Source organism: Peromyscus eremicus, chromosome 4, assembly GCF_949786415.1.
Source record: "Peromyscus eremicus chromosome 4, PerEre_H2_v1, whole genome shotgun sequence".
Classification (NCBI taxonomy): Eukaryota; Metazoa; Chordata; class Mammalia; order Rodentia; family Cricetidae; genus Peromyscus; species Peromyscus eremicus.
The window spans coordinates 104850003-104867833 of NC_081419.1; the positions used below are offsets into that span (position 1 = coordinate 104850003).

The 17831-nt window shown below is 41.8% G+C and overlaps 1 protein-coding gene across 2 annotated transcripts in view; it reads left to right on the forward strand.

The window, feature by feature from the left end:
* The window catches only part of Atrn (attractin), a 149644-nt gene that overhangs the window by 72388 nt on the left and 59425 nt on the right, over positions 1-17831 (forward strand). For both annotated transcript variants that reach the window (XM_059261444.1, XM_059261445.1), the window contains exons 14-19: positions 579-717; positions 3514-3704; positions 7373-7592; positions 8885-9070; positions 9590-9823; positions 13621-13758. In XM_059261444.1, the coding sequence (XP_059117427.1) occupies positions 579-717; positions 3514-3704; positions 7373-7592; positions 8885-9070; positions 9590-9823; positions 13621-13758 (1108 nt within the window). The remainder of the gene's footprint in view (positions 1-578; positions 718-3513; positions 3705-7372; positions 7593-8884; positions 9071-9589; positions 9824-13620; positions 13759-17831) is intronic.

The following is a 17831-nucleotide window of genomic DNA, read 5'->3' on the forward strand; positions in this document are numbered from 1 at the left end:
ACTCAGAAAAAGTATTTTACAAAATGTCTTTGTCTTATGTCTTGACTTAGCGTAACTTTTGTGCTCACCATATTCTATTTTAAATTTACATGATAATAGGCTAAAGAAGATAAGGTGACCCAGCTTTTATTGTCTTTAATGGTTTATGACATGTTTTCCTCTCAGTTTAATGCAGTTCATAAGATATAAAAAGTTATATACTGCTTCTCTGAGCAGGGCTTGGGAGGAGCCCTGGAAAAGTCCCAGGTTCAGCTTTCACATTTTACAGATAAATGTTGACTGAGGTGTGGTGATGGAGGTGGTTCCAGTGGGCTACCTTGCCAGCTAAAGGCATGTTAGTGAGAATGCACTGTGGTGTTCCCACTATAGTATCACTTCTTGTTCATTCTATCTATTTAATTCTGTCTGTCTGTCTACCTCCTTCTCTCCCTCTTTCCCTCCCTCCTTCTCCCCCTCCTTCCCATCCTTCCTATCTGCAGTTACCATCCTTGGTTATATTACTGTCTTTAGGACCCTATTAGTCCTCACTGAGTTCTTTGTGTGAATATAAACAAAAGCACTTCTCCACTGTGTTCTAGATCTCCATTTCCAAGTATGAAAGTTGTCCCAAGGATAACCCTATGTACTACTGCAATAAGAAAACAAGCTGCAGGAGCTGTGCCCTCGACCAGAACTGCCAGTGGGAGCCCCGGAATCAGGAGTGCATTGCTCTGCCTGGTAGGTAGGCCTTGCACTGGAATACCCTCTGTGAAGGGCCAAAACGTGATCCTCCCTCCCTAGGTTAGGTTGAACCTAGGAAAGAGGAGCATTTTCTGTCTATTTAGCCCTCTCACTATTTGGGGGAACTATTTTGCGTTTGTTTTTAACTTAAACATGGTTCTCACATATTTATTCTACTGGCCTTTGAAGTAAAGGGAAGCATCAGACGGTAGCTGAGATCCACATCACAAACCATGTCCCACTCTCCCTCCTTCTGCTGCAATCCCCTGGTCCTAGAGCTCTGTAGTCTCAGCAACAGTCAGGGCCCCGCAGGAAGCACTTCCTGACAGTTCAGTGAGGGAAGATTTCTGCATCAGCCTCATCTCCTGATGGGACCTTCATTCCTGACTATTTCAGTGGAGGTTCAGAGTGACAATTTTAGTTCCTAAGACCAGCTAGCCATGACTAAATCTCTGTGATATATTTGTTTGATCAGGATATCCTGGAAGCAGGGCTTCTATGGCTCTCCAACATCTGAAGCTTGAGTAGGGCAGTTGATCTGGACTCTGAACGAATTTTATTTAGTTTGCCAAACGGGCTTTATTTTAGTCCATGTTCTATTGCTATGAAGAGACCATTACTGAGGCAACTCTTATGAAAGAAAGCATTTAATTGGGGGCTTGCTTATCGTTTCAGAGGATATTATTATCATGGCAGGAGCCTGGCAGCACACAGGCAGATGTTGGAGTGAAAGCTGAGAGCTACATCCTGATCCATAAGCAGAGAGGCAGAGAGAAAGTTATAGAGATGGGACCTGGCATGGGCATTTGAAAGTTCAAAGTCCACCCCGGTGACATACTTCCTCTAATGAGCCCACAGTTACTCCAACAAGGCTATGTCCCCTGTCCTTCTCTAATAATGCCACTCCCTGGTGAATAAGCATTCACATGCATGAACCTGTGGGGATCATTCTTGTTCAAACCACTGCAGACTTTTTGTGCTTTTTGTTTTGTGTCTCACTGTAGCTGGAGAGCTTCTTTCCAGCTCCCACCAAGCCCTGGCAGTCCTGCAGCCCACTTATAAAATAAACACACATGCTTATATTATTTAAACTGGTTGGCCTAATGGCTCAGGCTTCTTGTGATCTAGTTCTTCTATCTTAAATTAACCCATTTCTATAAATCTATACCTTGCCACATGGCTCATGGCTTATCAGTATCTTACATGTTGGTACTCATGGCAGCAGCTGGCAGCGTCTTCTCACCCAGCCTTCCTGTTCCCAGAATTCTCCTCTCTCCTTGTCCCGCCTATACTTCCTGCCTGGCTACTGGCCATTCAGTGGTTTTATTTATTAACCAATCAGAGCAACACATTGAACATACAGAACATCCCACAGCATCTCACACTTTAATATCCAATAGAATACCTAGGTACCTGTTAAAAGGCATATTCTAATACAGGCCTTGAGAGCCTGTAATTTTGACTCACTGCCAATACCACATTCTGAGGAGAAAGTTTATCTGCTCTTAAGTTATACCTTTCCACAGGCCTCTCACCGATCTCAGTAGCTGTTCCAGTTAATGAACATTGTTGGTGTACCAACACTGTGCTCTGGTTCTGAGGAAATTGCTTGTTCACTTTCATCCTAGTGTCTAGGAGCAACCGTGCTTCCATGTAACTCTTTATATGAGTTCAGCACAATCACAGGAGGAGATTGTAGACTTCCTTTGTGTGCCATATTACTTTGAGGTTTTCCTTAAACCAGTCTCCCCTTTTACCTCATTTGGTATGCCTGTGCATTTGCTTATACCTTCTGTCTCATGATATGAAAACAGGGTAGCATTTGGAGACTTAAATTTATCCATTCCCCAATTCAATTCCATTTTCAGTTTACTTTTTCCTGTATATGCACATCTTTGTACAGATAAGTATATGTGTGTGAGCATTGGAGGCCAGAGGTTAACTTCGGTATATTCCTCTATCACTATCTACATTCAATTTTTTTGAGATAGGGATCTTCACTGAATGTTGAGCTCACTGATTATCTATACTAGCTGACTCGAAAACCTCAGGCATCCTCCTACCCCCAGCCCTTAGCTGAGATTACAAGTGAGCAAAACCGTGCCTGGCTTTTTATGTGGGTCCTGAGGATCTGAACTGGGTCCTTAGACTTGGCACAGTATTTTACCCACTGAACCATCTCCTAAGCCCCCATTGGCAGTTTTCTACCCCATCCTTCCATATACATATTTATTTGTATGTTCTTCATTCAAGATTTTAGTCTTCTTTTTCATTTTTCTTCAAAAGGAGTTGCACCAATCTCTAACCATGGCAGCACGTTTGCCTTTAGGATGTAGGAGCATTGACCCAGAGTATACTTCCTGAGAGCCAGGAAATGTTACTGATGAATCTTTTAAAAAGGTCTTTTATTCTGGGGCTGGAGAGAAGGCTCAGCAGTTAAGAGTACATACTGTTCTTCCAGAGGACTCAAACTTGGTACCCAATGTCCATTCTGGGCAGCTCACAACCACTTGTAACTTCAGCTTGGATCTGATGCCCTCTTATAGCTTCTGTGGGCACTGTAGTCACATGTACAAAAACCCATACTCAAGTGGCACATATAAACATAATTTAAAAAATAAATAATTTTATTTAAAAAGTTTTTCTTATATGTCTGATACTTTCACCACATCCTAATGAAGCACCTGGAATTCAAATCAGAAGAATGAGCTTAGATTTCAATAATTGAACTAGTAATATACTACTATATAATTCTCAAACTTTGTTTTCTTTCCTCTCTCCCCTTTATAAAAGAAAATATCTGTGGCACTGGCTGGCATTTGGTTGGAAACTCATGTTTGAAAATCACTACTGCTAAGGAAAATTATGACAATGCTAAGTTGTCCTGTAGGAACCACAATGCCTTTTTGGCTTCCCTTACATCCCAGAAGAAGGTGGAATTTGTCCTTAAGCATCTTCGGTTAATGCAGTCATCTCAAAGCATGGTGAGTTAACATTTTCAGAACTTTGGTTTCTAGGACCCACCTTTCTTCTGAGGGCACAACCCAAGCTTATGTGTAGAAGGCCACAGTTGCATATCATGTACCTGATCAGAGACAGAATTCCAGTAAATGATTAATAATAGACTGTGGACCTGTACTTCAGAGTCTAATATTTTTATTAGTCATGTTTATTAAGTAAATTATAAGGTATGAATATATGGAATGAATAGTAATATGTGCACATATTTTGGTGTCTTAGGGTTTCTATTGATGTGAAGAGACACCATGACCATGACAACTCTTATAAAGGCAAACATTTAATTAAGGCTGGCTTACAGTTTCAGAGGTTCAGTCCATTATCATCATGATGAGAAGCAAGGCAGTGTGCAGGCAGACATGGTGCTAGAGAAGGAGCTGAAAGTTCTACATCTTGATCTGCAGGCAACAGGAAGTGAACTGTGTCCAACACTGGGTGTACTTTGAGCATATGAGACCTCAGAGCCCACCCCTACAGTGACACACTTCCTCCAACAAGGCCACACCTTCTCCAACAAAGCCACACCTCCTAATAGTGCCACTCTATAGGCCAAGAGTCTATGGGGGACATACCTATTCAGACCACCACATCTGGTGACATCAGATTATTTTATGTTGGTTTTATATCTAGATTCTTCTTGGGAGAAGGGATAGTACAAAGCAAGTTAGCTAGGAGTTATTAAGCCATTTGCTTCCCTTAAGGTATTATAGCATGTAATGTGATCCCCAATAAAAAGTGTAAGACCTGGCTAGCCCAGAAGAGGGCACTTTCTTGCTAAGGCTTCTGAATTCAGAAAGGTCCAAGTTCTCTTACTGGCTAGCCAAGCTCTTGAACGGCTTCTAGTTGATACTGCATGATTCCATTTGGCATTTTTCATGCAAAATCCAAGAATTTTGATGCTCCAGTCAATTAGGTAGATATTCACAAAGCAATTTTTCCATCTGTGCTGGCTGTGGTACAGAGAGATGTAGAGTATATGTTTTTGTCTAACCAGGAGAAAACAGAGTGCAACACAGCATTTCTCATTTGGCACCAACTTCTCATGACATGTGGAAGCATGGTGTGGGTCCTGGCTGTTAAGTCTCAGAAGGTCCGTATATCTAGAAATGAGCATACTGGACTATAGGAGGATTTCTGGCAGTTAAATAAAAGCTAGCATCCCACAGGAACTTATGAAACTGGTTCCTATTGGTGGAAGTGTTAAGGCAGCTCCACATAGTTAAAAGGGAGGTTTATTTGAGGGTTTTACTTACAACAAGTAAAGGGATAGGTTACAGGATCTGGGAGAGGTGAAGTGCAGTCCAGCGGTGTTCTCTAGAGAACTCTGCGCAATCTGCCATCCAACATCTGGGATTACCAGGAACCAAGAGAGCCAGCACGTCTGGATCTCGGGTCTTAAGGGTTCCCGTCTCGCCCACCTCAGGGGCAGGCCATAGGTAGGCGTGACAGTTACTGGAAGCCTCACTGGGGGGAGTACTTTCAGGTCAAAGCTGTGACAGCTACCCACTACAGGTTCCCATTTGTCAAAAGGAGTCATTTCCTTACCTCTGGTAGAAGAAACATGGCTACCTGTGGCGCCTATCAGCATATCAAGGCACATACTAGCCTCTGGGCCCCTCAGTATCACAAGTACCTATTACACATTGCAAAGTCCATGCTAGTCTCCTGGCCCTTCCCTCCCCAGATACCTGTCCTCCTTATAATCCACATGATTCGTCCACCTCACATATTCTCTCTTTATCTTTTGTTATCTCTACTATTCTTTCCCACTCTCCCACTTCTCTAGCTAGCCCTGGCCATATCCAGTCTGTTTCTCTTTCTCTCTGCTCTGGACTCTTCCAGATGCTGTAGATATTTTCTCTATCTTATTCATAATAAAAAACCTTACCCTAATAATGGAGCAGTTGTATCTGCAGTTTCTTTACTGCGCCCCTAGCATACATTTGATGTCTGCCATACTGGCAGGACTTTTGTAGCAGAAGTAGACTCCAGGAGCTGAGGGAGACATAGACTGAGCAGTCAGCTCTGAGATGACACCAGAGTAGATAAAGAAAGATGAGTGATTAGAGCAGGTGGAGGAGAAGCAGCTGGAAAGGTGGACTTGAGAATTTGGAGTCAAATATGGTGGGTGGCAGAAGCCAGCAGAAGCAAATGATCCATACCTTAGGAAAGTCAAATCAGCACCTTGGTTTGGCTGGGAGAGGCTGGGCCCCTTGGGAAGGGGTCCATTTGTGCCCCTCCCAGGTGTTTGACACAAGGCGTATGACGGGGAGGGGACAGTGAAGAACTGCTGATATGACCGCCCCATTAATGGGGAGGTTTTTTATTGTGAATAAGAGAGAGAAAGCATCCAGAGGCATCTGGAAGAATCCAGAGCAGACAGAAAAAGAAGCAGACTAGGCATGGCCAGGGTTCGGGAAGTTGGAGAGAATGGTGGAGATATTGAGATAGCAAGAGGAAACGAGATGAGAGGGAGTGTGCTATGAACAAATCATGTGGATTATAAGGAGGACAGGTATCTGGGGGAGAAGGCCAGGAGACTAGCATGGATACTGAGGGAGCCGAGGGGAGAAGGGGCTGCCCACAGAGGCCAGAAGAGGGTGCTGGAACTCCTGGAGCTAGAGTTACAGTTGTAAGCTGCCTGATGTGGGTGCTGGGATCCAAACTGGTCCTCTGGAAGAGCAGCATTATCAGCAGAGCCATCTCTCCAGCTCCTATAAAGATTTGTTGTTTTGTTGCAACAGGGAACCAGGCACTGTGCATCATGCCTTTAATCCCCGCACTCAGGAGACAGAGACAAGCAGATCTCTGTGAGTTCAAGGCCACCCTGGTCTATATAGGGAATTCCTACATAGGGGCACCTTGTCTCAAAAAACCCAAACAAATGAAGTTGAAATGAGAAAGAAATTTCAGGGCTATCCAAGACAGGAGCTCAGTGGTAGAATGCAGGCCTAGGAGACACTGAGTTTTACTCCTTGCAACAAAAGCAGAGGAGGCAGAAACTATTATACAGGTTCATAACTGTTTAAAATAAAATGTAGTGTAGAGTTAGATAACTAGCTAAAATGTGACACATACACATATACACATGATCTCACCTTTAAAAGAAGAAGGAAATCTGTCACCTCGAACAACACAGATGAGCCCGAGTTTTGGCAGGTGCACAGCAGGAAAACTGGAAAAGAAAATGTATGTGTCAGCCTGTGCCCCTTGGCTAAAGGTACAAATTTTAAATCATTTGAACTGGCCATGGAGGCTCAGGTAATGATCTGTGGTCAGGCATACAATCAATATTTTATAAGTATTAGTAAGGTGACTTTATTTATGAACCGTATTTGTGGATGATCATTTCGTTATAGCACTTGTCATAGAACATAAGTAGTTTGAAACTTGATTATTGCTTTACTGCTGATCTCTGGGAGTCTTGCTGTGTTATCTTCTTTGAGCTATTTTTATGCTTTGCAAAACAATCATATTGAAATGATCACTTATTTTAATCTACCTTGCCTGAGTTTGAGGAATAAGGAGCTTTCCACTTATCTGTGAGGTATACCCAAACTAGTGGTTTTTATGCCAACGCCTGTTTTGGTAAAGACAGTGGTTGTATTCATAACTGTGTTTCTTTTGCCTGTAGTCCAAGCTCACTCTGACTCCGTGGGTTGGTCTTCGGAAGATCAATGTGTCTTACTGGTGCTGGGAGGATATGTCCCCATTTACAAATAGTTTGCTGCAGTGGATGCCATCTGAGCCCAGTGATGCTGGCTTCTGTGGGATCTTGTCAGAGCCTAGTACTCGGGGATTGAAGGCTGCAACCTGCATCAACCCACTCAATGGCAGTGTTTGTGAAAGGCCTGGTAAGGACACCAGGGGTCCAGTGCTCCAAGAGGTTTGCTAGGAAAACAGAGAGACATAGTTGATGGAATACTGAGATGTATAAAATACTCATGGTGCCAATTCGAGAACACCAATTCAGGCATACTTATTTCAAACAAATCCCAATGCAAAAGGAAATAGTCTTTGCCTCAGAATGGTCTGAGTCATACTCAAAACCAACAATAAAATGACTGAGGGAACATAATCTGATATCGAGCTAGACTGCTTTGTTGAGCATAAAAGTGTTGAGACTCGTTCTGAAAGGTAAATTCCTTGGTGTTGGCAGAGAAAGGCTATGGAAGAAAGAGACCTTTAGAAAGCAGCAGATCAGGACAGGACTCAGAGCTGCCTTGACGGGGGTGGGGGTGGGGGATTGGCCATGGCAAGACACTGAGAGCCAACCCCAGGCTGTGACAGTCCTGTGCTGAGGCTAAGGTTGGGCTCCATGAAGGCAGGCCCAGGGCAACCATACACAAATGAGAACTCAGAAATAGAGGGGCAAGTGTGGGTTGTTTTGGGAGGCTGCATTCCATTCCCAGCAGGTCCTGTTTCAGGAAAACATTGTACTTTGCCTGAGTAATACTAAGGTGTAGAGGAGATTCACAGCATGGGAGCTGCCTTAGGAGAGGGTTTCTAAAATACTTAAAAAATACTTATTTATCTTGTAATCGTGTGTGTGTGTGTGTGTGTGTGTGAGAGAGAGAGAGAGAGAGAGAGAGAGAGAGAGAGAGAGAGAGAGAGAGAGAGAGAGAGAGAGAGAGAGAGAGAATGCAAGTAGAGGTGCCCTTGGAGGACGAGGTGTCAGATCCCTTGGAGCTGGAGTCACAGCTGGTGATGACTCACTTGACTGAGTGTCAGGAGGTGAACTTGGGTCCTCTGGAAAAGCAGTGCATGCTCTTAACCACTGAGACATCTCTCCAGCTCCCTGGACTTCTACAGTTCTTACAGGAAAGTTTCTCCTCCTTGTTGAATGCTAAATGCTTTGGTGAATTGAATGCTGTCATCCCTCAGTTTTTTCAGTGTAGACTTTAACAAACTTAGGTTAGTTCTGAGACCCCTCTCCCCCGCAGTTCATCAGTCTTTGCCCACCTTTGTCTTCAGTGCTTTCTGAAAAGAAAGTCCATTTCCCCTAAATGCTGAATAAATAGAACCTCTGACTCCCAAGTTTCCTGGGTTTTCCTTCATGTAGTATAGTGCTGAACTGATTTCATAATGCGTATTGTAAAGTCTTTGATTTTAGCTGACCAGTGTCCATTTTGGGCTTAATTCCCAGCAAACCACAGTGCCAAGCAGTGCCGGACACCATGTGCCTTGCGGACAGCGTGTGGCGAGTGCACTAGCAGCAGCTCCGAGTGCATGTGGTGCAGCAACATGAAGCAGTGTGTAGACTCCAATGCCTATGTGGCCTCCTTCCCTTTTGGTCAATGTATGGAGTGGTATACAATGAGCAGCTGCCCACGTAAGTGAACTGAGCCTTTGAACATTTACAGGCAAGTTGAACTTGACCTTCTGCTCAAGTCTGTTCAGAAGATGGTTAGGCTGGTCCTTCCAGATTAAAATGTGTATATAGAATTGGATACAATGATCCAGGCAGTAAATCAGATAAATCTAGGATAGGTCACAGGGTACAGAATAACTTTTGTTTTTCAGGGTCATATTATAGTTCAGTCTCTATAATGCTCAATCTCTATAATGTCTCCGCATCTTAATCTGCCTGTTTGTAAAGTGATTTCCAGTAGAGGACCTCATAGGTCCCTTCTACTTCCAACATCCTTTTATTGAAAAGGTGAGAAAAGTCTCTGTTCTATGTTGTGTAAAATATTGGGCTCTTTAAATTATTTCATTTCAATAGTCACTATAAGGTACTAGTATTAGTATTAATTCAAGGAAGTAAATCATCTGTCAAAGAAAAAGTAATCAGTGGGTTCAAATCTACTTGTGATAGTGAATTACAAGTTTAATTTTTTTTTTTTAATAGCTGAAAATTGCTCTGGCTACTGTACCTGCAGCCATTGCTTGGAGCAACCAGGCTGTGGCTGGTGTACTGATCCTAGCAATACTGGGAAAGGGAAATGTATCGAGGGCAGCTATAAAGGACCCGTGAGGATGCCTTCACAGGCCTCTACTGGAACTGTGTATCCACAGCCTCTTCTGAACTCCAGCATGTGTCTAGAGGGCAGCAGATACAACTGGTCTTTCATTCACTGTCCAGGTAAGATACCTGTGTATCCTGGTTCAGCTCTCTCACTACCTGTTTATAAGAATAAACCTTGACATAAAAGCAGCCAGCACAGATCCCCAGCCCATTTTTAAATTGGGTTGTTCGTTTCCTTGACTCTGATTTTTGAGCTCTTTGAATTTTCTGGGTATTAATCCTCTGTTAGATGTATAGCTTGCAAAGATTCTCCCCATTCTGTGGGTTTCTTCTTCACTTGGTTGATTTTTTTTTTTTCTTAGCTGCACAGAAGCTTTTTAACTTTATGAAGTCTCATTTACCAGTTGTTGGCCTCAATTCCTGGACACGTGGAGTCTTCCTTAGAAAGTCCTTTCCTACATATATATCATGTAGGGTTCTGCCTGTGTTTTCTTCTAGAAGTTGCAGTGTTTGGGTTATGTCTTTGATCCATTTGGAGTTAGTTTTTGTGATAGGTGATGGATACAGATCTATTTTCATTCTTCTGCATGTGGTCATCCAGTTTTCCCAGCATCATTTGTTGAAGATGTTGTCTTTCCTACAGTGTATGTGTTTTGCCTCTTTGTGAAATATGAGATGGCTGTAGCTATGAACATATATGTTTGACTCTTCTGTTTTATTCTATTGGTCTGCATGTCTGTTTTGTGCCCATACCAAATTGTTTTTATTACTCTAGCTCAGTGGTATACCTTGAAATCTGTGATGGCAGCCCCATCACTTTTATTCCTTTTGCTCAGCATTGCTTCTGCTATCTAGAGTCTTTTCTGGTTCCATATGAATTTTAGGATTTTTTTTCCTATTTCTGTGAAGAATGTTGTTGGTGTTTTGATTGCGATTGCATTGAATCTGTAAATTTTTTTTTGGAAATGGTCATTTTCACAATATTAATTCTAATGATCCATGAACACAGGATAACTCCATTTTCTAGTGCCTCTCTTGATCCCTGTCTTAGAGATTTTGAGTTTTCATTGTAGGAGTCCTTCACCTCCATGGTTAGGTTTATTCCTAGATATTGTATTGTCTTTGGTATTTTAAAAGGAGTGTGTCGATGATCTCTTCCTCAGTATTTTTTTTCAGTTTAATTTTTAAAAAATGTATGTGTATGAGTGTTTTTTGGAACTTATGTCTGTGCACCATGTGCATAGAGTACCCTCTGAGGCCAGAAGATGGCATCCTATCCCCTGGGACTGGATTAACAGACAGTTGTGAGCTGCCAAGTAAGTGCTGGGAATTGAACCCAGGTCCCCTGCAAGAACAGCCAGTGCTCTTATCTGCTGAGTCATCTCTCCAGCCCCAGAGCTACTGATTTTTGAAAGCTGATTTTGTACCTTGTCACTTTAGTGAAATTGTTGATTGTTTCTAGAAGTTTAATGATGGACTTTTTGAGATTTCTTGTGTATAATATCATGTCATATGTAAAAAGGGATAATTTGACTTCTTCTTTTCCTATTTGTATCCCTTTAATTTCTTTCTCCTGCCTTATTGTTCCATCTAGTGCTTCCAGCACTGTATTCACAAGGAATAGGGATTGTGAACAGCCTTGTCTTAGTTTTTATTTTAATGGGATTGCTTACACACATACACACACACACACACACACACACACACACACACACACACACACCATTTAAGATAATGTTGGCTGTGGGTTTGTCATATACAGCTTTTATTATGCTAAATTATGTTCACTCCACTCTTGTTCTCTCTAGGACTTTTATCATGAAAGCATTTTGAATTTTTTTTTCCAAGCCCTTTTCTGCATCTACTGAGATAATGATATGATTTCATCATTAAGTCTACTTATATGATTTATTCTATTTACTGACTTAGATATGTTGAGCCAACCTGAAATTCTTGGATAAAGCCCACTTGCTTGTGACAGATGATCTTTTTGATATATGCTTGTATTGTGTTTGCTAGTATTTTATTGAAGACTTTGGCATCTGTGTTTGTCAGGGATACTGGTCTGTAGTTTGGTTATTTTGTTGTCTTTACCTACTTTGGGTATTAGAGTCATTCTGGCTTTGGGAATGAGTTTGGGAGTGATCTTTCTATTCATGTATATATTTATATATATATATATATTCATATATATATGTGTGTGTGGTGTGTGTGTGTGTGTGTGTGTGTGTGTGTGTGTAGTATATATATAATGTAAGAATTATTGATTGTTCCTTTTTTGAAGTCTGGTAGAATTCTGCTATGAGTCTATCTGGTTCTGGACTCTCTTTAGTTGGAAGGCTTTTTATTACTGTTTCAATCTCCTTGTTTGCTATGGTCTGTTTAGGTTGCTAATTGCCACATGATTTAACTTTGATAGTTTGGATGAATCAAGAAATTCTCCCATTTCTTTTAGATTTCCAACTTAATGGAATATGTATGGGTTTTAAAAATATTTCTTTATAACATTCTGTATTTTTTTGGTGCCTATTATAATGTTTCCCTGTTCATTTATGATTCTTCCTTTCTTGTGGTTAGCTAAGCCAAGGGTCTCTCCCTCTTCTTACCTTCTTAAAGAACCAGCTCTTAGAGACTCATTGGTTCTTCGTATTGTTTTTGTTTTTGTTGTTCCCATTTCATTAATTTCTTCTTTAATTTTTATTATTTCTTGCCATCTACTGGGTTTGGGTTGGGTTTAGTTCTTGTTTTTTCAGGATTTCCCCTTGCATCATTAAGTCATTTATTTGGGCTCTTTTGGATTTCTTAACGAGGCCTTCGGGTCTCATTTTCCTCTTATAACTGCTTTTAATGTATCCTGGAGGATTTGTTGTCTTGTGTTTTCATTTTAATTTAGTTCCAGGAACATTTTGATTTTTTTGTCTTTGACCTTTTCGTCATTCAGTAATGAGTTGTTTAATCTCCATGGGTTTATACATTTACTAGAGTTTTGTTCACTGTTGATTTTAAGTTTTATTACATAATGGGCAGATAGGATACATAGACTTTGTATTTGTTAAGGTTTCCTTTGTGTCCCAGCATGTGCTTCCATTACTGCTGAGTAGAATGTATATTCTTTGACATTTAGGTAGAATAGTCTGTGGATAGCTGTTAGATTCATTTTATATAGGAAGTCATTTAATTCTGAAGTTTCTCTGCTTATTTATTTATTTTTGTCCAGATGACTTATCTTTGGATAGTCACTATTACTGATTTTTTAAAAAGGAGAAGAAAAGAAAGAAAAATAATTTAAAAAATCCTGAAAGGGAAAATACCAAATATGAACCATGTTTTCTGGGTAGTGGGATTATGTTTGATTTTTTTCTCCCTCTTTCCTTTATTTTTCAAGTACACTGTCATAAGCATGAGTCTTTATAATGAATAACAACAAAAATTATTTTTATATTGCTATAGACTTTCACCTTTCTTTGATAATATGTTTGGTTTTTCAAGACTAATTTGGTTTTGGTATTTTTATTTTCTCAGATTAGTTTTTAGTGAACCTTGTTTTATTTTGTTTGTATTTTTTAGACTGGCCTCAAACTTGCTGTGTAGCTAAGGATGGCCTTGAATTCCACACCCAGCTTTTTTTCCTTCCTTCCTTTCTTTTTTATTTATTGAAAACAATTTTTTTAGATAAGAATCTCACTATGTTACCCAAGCTGACCTCAAACCTCTGGGCTTAAGCAGGATGGGTCCACAGGATAGGGATGCTGCCTGCCTCTTCCTTCCTAGTAGCTGGAACTACAAGCACAGACACCCATGCACAACTAACGCTGATGATTAAAATTTAGAGCATATGCAAATAAATCTGTGAAATTTACTCACCCAGTCCTCCTGTGGGAGACACAGAACCCTTACAATTCTTTGCCTTTCAGCTTGCCAGTGCAATGGACACAGCAAATGTATTAATCAGAGTATCTGTGAGAAGTGTGAGAACCTGACCACCGGCAAGCACTGTGAGACCTGCATATCCGGCTTCTATGGTGATCCGACTAATGGAGGCAAATGTCAGCGTAAGTCACACTGGTCAACTTGGTTTGTCACACGTCAGGTGGAACAGTGCAGTACTTGCATTTGACTTAAATATCTTAAAGGAAAAAGGCCTCCCATGGAAGCACATCAGCTCAGGTGAAGCAGAACAGTGCTGGGTTGGGTGGTCTTCTCACTGTGGAGGGGCCAGGTCAGCAGCATTGTGGGGGAGAGAGGAAAAGCTAGGAATGAGAAGTCCTGGCGCTGAGTCAGGATGAAGACATACCTTCAGTTTCTCTTTCTATACTGAGGTGCCACAGAGGCATCCAGAGATGTCTTCTGCTGGAAGCTCAGACAAGACAGAGTGATGGAACATTTGAAAGTCTGTGGCGGCCAGGGGAGCCCCCTTCTGAGCTACACTTCCATCAGAGACTGCAACACTTGGCTGTACCAGTCTGTGGTGGGAGGGCAACTCACCCTCTGAGGACCCCAGATCAAGTCTTTGCAATGGCCTGGGTTTGTTTTTTGTTTGCTTGGTTTTAGACAGGATCTGGGGGGAGTTGAAGATGAGCTTGAACTCCTTATCCTCCTGCCTACACCTCCAAATGCCCAGCTTCACACAGTACTTCTCAGATAGTTTTAAGATTTGAATAGTCCCACATTTTCCCACTCAAGTCTGAAAGCCATAGGCTACTTTATTGTTAGAATGTAAGATAATGTCTTTTTAATCAGTAAGTCACATTTATTAATTCATTTTTTATTTGTTCCAGTCTCCAATTGAAAAATAGTATGAATCCTATAGTTGAAAGACCCCTTAAGCTCTAATTAAGAAGAGTTCTCACCGGGCAGTGGTGGCACACGCCTTTAATCCCAGCACTCGGGAGGCAGAGGCAGGCAGATCTCTGTGAGTTCAAGGCCAGCCTGGTCTACAGAGCGAGATCCAGGAAAGGCGCAAAGCTACACAGAGAAACCCTGTCTCGAAAAAACCAAAAAAAAAAAAAAAAAAAAAAAAAAAAAGAAAAGAAAAGAAAAGAGTTCTCAGGCCAAGAAAAAACTCAGTTGGTATAGTGTTTGCCTAGCATGCAGGAAGCCCTGGGTTTGATCCCAGCACCAAGTGAAAATGGGTACCATGAAAATGCAGCTGTCATCTAGGGGGGAATAAAATGCCTGGGACCCAGCACTCAAGATCTGTAGGCAGGAGGCTCAGAAGTTTAAGGTTATCTTTAGCTATGTAATGAATTGAAGGCCAGCCCAGGCTACATGAGACCTTGTCTCAAAGCGGAGAAGCAGGGAGAGAATACCCGATAGCAACCTCTGGCCTTTGTGTACACACAGCATGTTTGCATGCTCCTGTCAATGCCCTCCCTCCCCCCGCAGGAAAAGATATCTTTATCTGCTTCTCAGATCCCACCTCTAGACTCTTTACTGTGGCCCTTCAAAACTGACCCCAAGCCAGTCAGGAATGAGAAGGCAGTCTAGCTGGATATCTCTAACCTCTCTAGGATATGGCTATGGAGATTAAGGGAGAGCAGTGTTTGATAACATCCACAGCACATCAGAAATGTGATTATTACCTGTCTGGTGTCATTTACCACTACTCTGCAGTAAAATTTCTTGCTGAAGTTATAAAGTATTCAATACTATGCTGTTAAGAAGTGTCTCGGCACAGGTGTGTGGGTTCACGCAAATCCGTGGAATGAAGGCTCAGAGGCACCTTAAGAATGAATCTAGCCTTTCTTGGCTGCAGGGGAGTCCAGCCTCTAAGGACTGAAGCATTTTCCCTTCCCCCAGGGCATTTTTATCTTCTATTTACTGTTTAGCCAGGTAATTTCCGTATGCTCAAAACAACCTGAAAGGAGCTCCAGAAGGTACAAAGTCAAGTGCAAATTCCTCGATTTCTCAGGTACCACAGTTTGCTGGGTTTCCTGAACCAAATTTTGCGTAGGCCTTTGATCCTTGGGAGAGTCTCAGACAAGATTCACATAGGGTGGTAAGGGCTATAAGAGAAACAGAAGGCATCGTTAAACAAAGAATGAATTAGGATAGGTGCTACTCTGTGGAGCCAGGCCAGATGCAGCTCAGCAGGAATGTAGCCACTGTGCCTTAAGAACAAACATATCAAGGATGGCACAGCTCCTTGTCTTTGAGGGACCTCAAATCAGTTAAAACTAGGTCTTTGACTTTGATGTAAAGCATATATTGTAGGGCTAGAGATATGGATTATGCCTCGGTCTAGCATGCATATAGCCCAGGGTTCATTCCCTAGGGCTGCATAAACTTACCAGGTGTCATACCCCTGTAATCCCATCCCTTGGGGGGTAGAGACAGAAAGATCAGAAGTTCAAGACCATCCTCTACTGAAGTTTGAGGCCATCCTGGGCTACCTGAGACCCTGCCTTAAAAAAAAAAAAAAAAAAAAAAAAAAGCCATTTTGATGTATGAGGGTTGAAGAGAAAGAGAAGCACTTGGAAAGGAAGATCTATGGACTGTGTGTATAGGCTTCTTATACAGAGGATTTCCATAGCTTTCGAATCTGTTACCCTCAAAGAGGTACTGAGAAACCTAAACATGATCACAGTGGTTTCTGAGAGACACCTGGCAGGATTCCAGGAGATGCATAAAGCTTGCAGATCACAGAGGTGCAAGTGTGTAGGACATCTCGGAGGCGAAGTTCAGTCTTGTTAGAGATTCTCAGGTGATGTCTGGGGAAAGGATTAAGGCCATACCCATGGTCATATATGCTCAGGCCGTCAGCCTGGGTTATGGCTGTTTGAACATATAATACTCATCTACAGAAGGCGTAGCATCTCTGTCAGCAGCCTTCACAGGACGTTAACTGTTGGAATCCTTGCTTCTCAGTTAGAGAGGCCCAGCCAGACTGAGGTGAGGGGCTCCTGGTCCTTCCCTTGTCCCTATAATTTTCCCTGGCTTTCCAACTTGCTTCAAACATACTTATCTATCAGGTAATTATAAGAACACTAAATATTACTGAATAATAAATGTGTTTATAACTTTGTGGTGACAGCCACTGAAGAACTAGATGCCTTTATCCTTCCAAATCAAGTAACCTTCCCAGTCTCACAGTAAGCTATAGCCAAGTCAGGAGCCGCATCTAATATGTTTTGATCTTAACAGCTAGCCTGCTTGTATCTCCAAGTGACCATCCCCATGTCCTAAGCTGCCTCTAGAAAAATCACATCTTCCTTTGTGGCCTCTGCAGGGCCTTAGTATGGTTGTCTGGAACTTTGCTGTACTTTCCAGAGTCCTGGTTCATAATAGAAGACAGCTTTTTAGATACTATGGGAAGACTATATATTGAACCTTGACATGCCTTCTTTGAAAAACTTAAATTTTTTTAAAAAATAGTGCTTTAGCGTTGATATATATTAAATACTTACTGTTTCAGGTGCCATCCATACCTCCTTTAGTCCTCACCTTAGTCCTATGGGATGGATAATGTTACTGTCCACATCATTTAGACAAGGAAATGGGTCTCAGGTTAAGTCTCATGCTCAGAGCTACGTGGAGGACAGTGGACTCAAATGTGAGCAGACTGACAAGACGGATTTCCATTAATGCAGTGTACCAAATCTGTACTCATAGAGGAAGAGTTGAACACTGCTGTTCCCAACTGCCTCGTGCGTTCTGATGATCTCTGTACTATTCTATTTGAAAGATTTCTTTCAGTGATCTTGTTTTTCTCCACTTTCCACATGGATTTTTTTTTTAAGTATACCTTTCTCCAGCCTAATACTTTCCATTACTCACATGAAAACAAGCCTCCCTAGCAAAGGAGAAGTCAAAGCTAAGCTAGGAAGTCCTGCAGGAAGTGCTTCCCTTAACTAGGGAACCTCTCCAATCTGAACCTTCAGGAACTTGATTCAAAATGTGGCCGCAATAGAGCAGATCCCCCAGATGAGGCAGAGGGCGGTCATCTCTACAAGGCAAGGACCCAGCATATGACATACTACAAATGCTTTTAAATATTTATTGAACCAAAACCGTAGTTCTGAAAGAGTCTGTCACAAAGATGGAAACAGCGATTGCTTCAGGTAGCAGCAGAACAGAGCCTTGTCTTTCCTCCTGCCTTGACTGTTGGTTCCTTTAATGCTGTCTT